Source organism: Tenrec ecaudatus, chromosome 1, assembly GCF_050624435.1.
Source record: "Tenrec ecaudatus isolate mTenEca1 chromosome 1, mTenEca1.hap1, whole genome shotgun sequence".
NCBI lineage: Eukaryota > Metazoa > Chordata > Mammalia > Afrosoricida > Tenrecidae > Tenrec > Tenrec ecaudatus.
This window is the reverse complement of record NC_134530.1, coordinates 3,950,824-3,956,823: the sequence shown is the minus strand read 5'-3', so window position 1 is coordinate 3,956,823 and position 6,000 is coordinate 3,950,824. Positions and strand designations below refer to the sequence as shown.

Genomic DNA, 6,000 nt, shown 5'->3' with positions numbered 1-6,000 from the left:
CAAGGAGACGGAGGAGGGCCCTGGGTGCAGGTGGGCGCGTGCTGGGCTGCTAGCCAAGCGCAGGGCCAGCAGTTGGAGCCTCTCGGGGAGAAAGATGCGGCCGCCTCCTGTCCGGACCGCGTTGAGCCCTGGCAGGTCTGTCTCGCTGAGGGAGACACACGCAGGCGCGTAACCAAGCGCACCTGCTGGCAGCGGCCACTGGCAGGACGGGCCATCTCGGCCCGCGTGGCTGAGCCTGAGACCCTGCGGGCGGCACTTATGCCGCAAAATGGTGGCACTTCGATTGTCGAGCGGCTCCAAGCTCCAATTTTCCAAATCTCAACGGGGGCCCCACCCTTGTCCTGGATGTGGGATGGGTGCTGAGACCCACTCAAAGGCCATGGAGTCGATGTCAGTGCAGGGGGACCCTCTGGCACAGGGCGGAGTCACCCTGTGGTCCCTGAGGCTGCAGCGGAAAACCTCCTCTTTCTGCCTCCCACCAGCTGGTGGTTTTGAACTGCCGACCACGAGGGCTCCTAACAAAGGGGGTACCCTAGGGGGCAGCATACAACCGCCCTGAGGCATTTGGGGTGGCTGGGAGCTCCCGCCACACACCTGACTCCCAGCCAAGCGTTTAACCACTGCACCACCCATGGTCCTCCCCATAAAGGGACGGGCGGAGGGACCCGAGGGCAACTGTCCATGCAACCCGTCTTACAGAGGGGAAACTGAGGCTTGGGGGAGGTGGTGTGCGTAGACAGGCTGGAGTCCCTGAGACATCCCCCCCCCCTTCCATAGGCTGTGATTTGAGAGGGTGGCGGGGTCCCCATTGTCAATGGCTGCACAGGAGAGGAGTCTGAAGTCCACAGGGCCAGCCCTCAGAACGCAGCCCCCACACTGCATACCTCGCCATCCCGTCCTCTAGCCAGAAGGCCCTGCAGGCAGCCAAGGGCCACCCCAGCCCACTGGCGCCAGCGCTCCCTGCACAACCTCCCCAAGGCTCCCCCCCCCCACTCCAGCCAAGTTCAAGTTCATCTTGGCCATTACCTCATGTCTGGTTTCCGCTGGCAACCAGACAGGCTCTGGGTGTGACCCTCCCCCCTGGTGGACAGCCTCCCCTTGGCCCTTCCTCTTCCCGCCAGTCTCCAACCCCGCCCTGGTCTGTCAGTGTGCACGGTGGGGGCACCTCCCCCACCAGGCACAGGTGGGGGAAACTGAGGCAGGACAGTGTCAGGCCAGCAGGAGGCTAAGCTCTCTGGGCCGTGGCTTGTTCATCTGCTGAATGTGCTGACGGGGGCTAGTTAGAACTCACTGAGCCGGGACTAAGAGGTGTGGACGAAAGGATATGAGGGGGACATGGATCAGGGAGGGGACACTGGGGGAGGTGTGGGAGGAATAAGGGAGGGAGTGCTGGTGGGGAATGGATCAGGGGAGGGGGCAGTGGGGAAGGTGTGGATGGGGAGGCCGCAGGGATATTGATCAGGGAGTTGGTATCGACCAGGAGGAGCAGGCCTGCAGGCGGACAGCATAAACCTAGCAGCGATCATTAGGCAGAAGTGCTGACAGGGCCTGAATCAGAGACAAGGGGCCTCTGCTGAGCTAGGGCGTGGGGGAGGTGGAGGGAGGAGGAGCCTCTCACCTGGGGTCCACCCAGGGACTGGGCAGTGCCAGTGGGATCCTCCCAGAGCCCCCCCCCCCCGCCCCAAGGCCCCTTCCCCAGAGTGCTGCTCTCCCATGTGGGAAGCTGGCTGTACCCTGTGCTGGGGCAGCGTGTCCTAGCTGGTCCCTGCCTGCCCTCAGGCGTGACCCCACCTCATCCTTGGGGCACAGAGTGGCTCTGACAGTCAGTAAAGGGTCTCTGAGATGGCGGGGGTGGTACAGCAGGAGGTTTGGCCGGCCAGCCCCTCTCCACCTCCTGCCAGAGGGGCCGTGGGGAAGGATGTCCCCTCTGTGAGCACTTGGTGGGGGAGAAGGGGGCTGTGGAGGACCCCGGGCAAGTGGCTGGGCTGAGAATTCGGGGTGGCGGTGGGGCTCCCTGGAGGGAGCAGAGCCAGCCCCCAGCCCTGCCATCCTCCTCAGGAAAACAGTGACAACCCAGCCTTTCCCAGGCTCACTGGTGGGGGGATTGGTGAGGGCTCAGGGAGCCCAGGAGAGGGAGACCCCTCCAGGACAGGGCAGGCAGACTCCTGAGAGCCTCAACGGGCCGTGAGGGAGGGGGCTGGCCAGACCCACTCCACAAAAGGCCCAGATTCAACCAGGGCAGTCTGGCTGGGCTCCCAGGGAACCAGTATATGGCCAGGGTCCCCTGGGCTGGGTGGGGTGTGGCGTTGCTCCTAGCCCCAGCCTATGGACTGCAGGCAGGAGTCTCCCTCCTCAAGGCCCCCACTGTGCCCTGTGAGCTGATCTGCTGGGGGCGCCTGAGCTGGCTTCTCTGAACCACGAGGCCTGGGGCTGGTGGGCAGATAAAGTGGTGCGGGGCTCTGGGGCAGACCCAGCTGTGAATACTTCCCTGTTCCCTATGACCCCTGACTCCTTAGCTGAGGGCAGGTGTTCCCCTCTCTCCACATTGCTCCTCTCTGCCCTCCCTCCAGCTTGATCCCCAGGGACAAACCCCAGCGAGTACACGTGACCACAGCCCATCTCCCTCCGGCTGGGGGATGCCTCCGTTTCCCACACGTCCTGGCTCTGGCTAGAAGGTGTCCCTCCTCTGTGGTCCCTCTGGGCCAGGGCTGGCAGTGGTGGTGAAGGGGACCCATGGCCTGGGTGGGGCGTGGGGAGAAGTGGTTTGGAGGCTGGGGTGGATCCCGTGGCCTCTCTGTGCCTCAGTTTACCCATCTGTGCAATGGGCTGGTGTGACCCAGGCGGTGGCAGGAAGGGCTCAGGCTGAACCACGTTCCGGGTGCAGTAGCCAAGAGACCACGCTGGGTGGGAGGGGAGACCCTGCAGCTGAAGCCAAATGGCTGGGGGTGGTCCCCTTCCCAGGCTCGCTCAACAGCCAGGGGTGCTGACGGCCGCGGGTTGTGCTGGGGAGGGGGCTTCTCCCTGCACCCTCTGCCCTCCCCCCGCCTGGTGGCCGGCCTCCCGGCCCCTACCTGTGCCTGATAAGCGGGCTCCCTCGGTCCTAATCCCATAAAGGAACGGTTTGCAGGGGCCGAGCCGGGCGTAGAGCAGGCTGTGGGGAGGAGAGAGACCGAGAGCCTATTAGCGAGGTGGGGGCACTGGGTTGGGGGCACTGTCGGGGCGGGGGCCACACAGCCGGGCCTCTGCGCCCCCACCCCAGCCAATCCGGCGCCCATCAAAGCCCACCACCCGGGGGCACAACCGGCCTGCCTGCCAGTGGAGGTGGGGGTACCCAAGCCAGCCGGTGAATTATTCAGTGCCTGCCCTGCCAGCCCACCCTGCGCCCGCCACCCTGGCGGGGCACCCTGAATTATTAAAGGCATTTTATTTATTAATTTTCCTCCTGGAGTGGGCACGTGGCAGGCAGCCGGCCGGCGGGGGGTTGCATACAGGGAGTTGCGTTTTAATCTTGCTGATTACACTTGGCCCAGCCTGTAAATAATGCATGATGCTGGGGGGTGGGGTGGGGAGCAAGGGGTGGAGAGGTGAGGGAGGGGTGGGCCTCCTGCAGGCGGGGCAGGGGAAGGTCAGCAGATGCTGGGGTGGGGAGCACCCCAGGCGGGGGGGTGGGGAGGGGAGTGATGACGTCCACTCCACAGCTGCTAAGTTTGGGATGGAACCCCCAAGTCCTCGACAATGTGACCGGTACCCGTTTCACAGATGAGAAAGTTGAGAACAATACCGCCAAGACTCCAAGCCCCACATTGCCCAGGACGCTCGCCGCCTGCCGCTGCCAACACTGCCATGCCTGCTCCGCCCAGGCTGGCGGGGACCAGCCCACTGTGCTGCTGAGAGCAGCCAGGCTCAGGGAAGGGGCGGCACCTGCCAGGGTCACACAGGAAGGAGGGCCGCAGTAGCAGGAGTGGAACTGGGGCCTGGCTCTCCGTGCAAAACCCAAGTGGAGTTCTTTTCAGTCCAAAGGCCCTGGGGTTGGGTAGGTGGGGGTGCTGCTCCCTGGAAACCACTGGCCTCCCCACGCCCCAAGGTGAAGTGAGGAGTCTCATCTGGGGGTCCGTGGAGCAAAGGGAGAGAGTCCTGGTGGTGTAGTGGTCATGCACTGGGCTGCCAACTTCATGGTCAGCAGTTCGAAACCCCTTGCCGCCCCTCGAGAGAAAGATGAGGTTTTCTTCTCCCATAAAGTTATAGCCCGTGACACTCACAGACTGGACTAGACTTGAGGGCAGGAGGTCTCTTTGGTTTGGAGTGGAGGGTAGGGCCTTGGGGCCATGGTGGGCGACACACAGAGCTGCTAACTGCGAGATCAGTGGTTCAAAACCACCAGGCAGCTCCTTGGAAGAAAGATGAGGCTGTCTGCTGCCATGAAGACTGACAGCCTCAGAAACCCCCAAAGGCAGTCCTGCTCAGTCCTGCAGGGGTGCAACGAGTCAGGACCACCCCGATGGCAGGGGGGGGGGAGGCTTCCTGGTTGGGAGTGAAGGGTGAGAAGCAGGTGGAGATGGTGTGGGGAGGCCGCCCAGGGCCATGTCACCGTGGCTGCACACCAACAGTACTGCCCACGGGGAGGGGAAGAAGGTGCCAGGCCACTGTGGGCCTAGGGGATTCCGAGTTGACCTCAGACGGGGCCTGGGCTAGGGCCAGGGCCCAGCCGGGCAGAAAGATCTAGAAGGCAGGTTTTGAGAGCAGAGTGGAAAACGGGGAGGCCTCCCCGATGTCCTGAGGAGCAGGTCCCAGGAGCCAGCGTCCGTCTCCCAACTCGCCAGAGCCCAAGAGTCCGCGCGAGCACACCCAATATCTGCTCACACCCGATGTGCTGGGTGGGGGCCGCCTGGACTGGCTGACCTGGACCCTCGCGGCAGGCCGAGTCGGCGCCCTGACCATATGACCCTGGGCTGCATGCCCTCCTGAGACCCACCAAGCTCACCAGTTCCCGCGGGGCTGGGCAGAGGGGCAGGGCGGGGGAGGGCCTGCCGGGGATGCCCGCCCCACCTCCGGCACCGCTCCCCGCGTGCTTACTGGGCGAGGCTGGCGACGTGGCTCCTCCCTCGGAGGTGGTGGTGGGTTTGGCGGTGGGGGGGAGCACCAGCCGCGGCAGCCCTGGGGGCAGCGAAGCCAGCATCTGGGCTGGGGTGCAGTGACTGGGCATTTTGAGCTGACCGCTTCCATTTAACTGGGGGGACAGAGAGACACGCGGTTAAGGGGGTGGCTGGCAGCAGTGGGGGGCGCCAGCCCTGCTGGGGTTGGCATGGGGTGGGCCTAAGGCGCCGGCCTGGCGGGGACCATGAGCTTGGCGGATCTCAGATCAGCGGACGCTGGGGCCACCCACGCCATCACGCTGTCGGCACTTACAAACAAGCACGGTGGCCGGGGAGTGGGCTCGGGGCGAGGCTGCCCCACAAACCATGTGGATCCGAGGAGACCTGTGTCTGGGGGAGGGGCGTCAACAGCCACATGTCTGCAAGTCGCCTGCCAGGCCTTCCTGATTCCGAGCGGACTGCGTCTCAGTGCTCACGCTCCCCCCACCAGTGGGCACACGCTTGCTGAACGAAGCCACCACCACGCCAACCGCTCACCCTCCTGCTCGCGCACAAGTCACGGTCAGTTCCAAGCCCACAAAGCCCCTTTCTGGACACCGGCCGCGGGCTGGCCCAAGCCCGTGTCCAGAGCTGGGTTTTGGCCTGGCTTGTGTTGAGAGCCTGGCAGGATTGGCTGGGCTGGAGCAGGGCTTCTACCCAGAACCCCGGGGTTCCTCCTCCGTCGCCCTGCATGGAAGGTTTGCATCTCCACCCCAGCCCCAGAACCACCTGGGCACACCCCTGGGAGCCTCCTGATCAAGGGCCCCCCCCCCCCCCCCCCCCCCCCCCCCCCCCGCTCATGCGGAATCAGCTGCTGCCTGGGCAGCACCACCCACACGGCCAGCTGTGGTTGGGCCCCGCCCACGCG

The 6,000-nt window shown here is 64.8% G+C and overlaps 1 protein-coding gene across 5 annotated transcripts in view; it reads right to left on the bottom strand.

Annotated features, from left to right (window-relative positions):
- NFIC (nuclear factor I C) overlaps positions 1-6,000 on the bottom strand; it is a 77,911-nt gene that overhangs the window by 7,572 nt on the left and 64,339 nt on the right. For 3 of the 5 annotated variants that reach the window (XM_075544985.1, XM_075544990.1, XM_075544977.1), the window contains exons 9-10: positions 5,074-5,227; positions 3,072-3,151 (exon numbers count right to left, since the gene is read on the bottom strand). The exons of 1 other annotated variant lie outside the window; for it this stretch is intronic. In XM_075544985.1, coding sequence (XP_075401100.1) covers positions 3,072-3,151; positions 5,074-5,227 — 234 coding nt within the window. The remainder of the gene's footprint in view (positions 1-3,071; positions 3,152-5,073; positions 5,228-6,000) is intronic. One more of the 5 variants, XM_075544997.1, reaches the window with a different exon arrangement.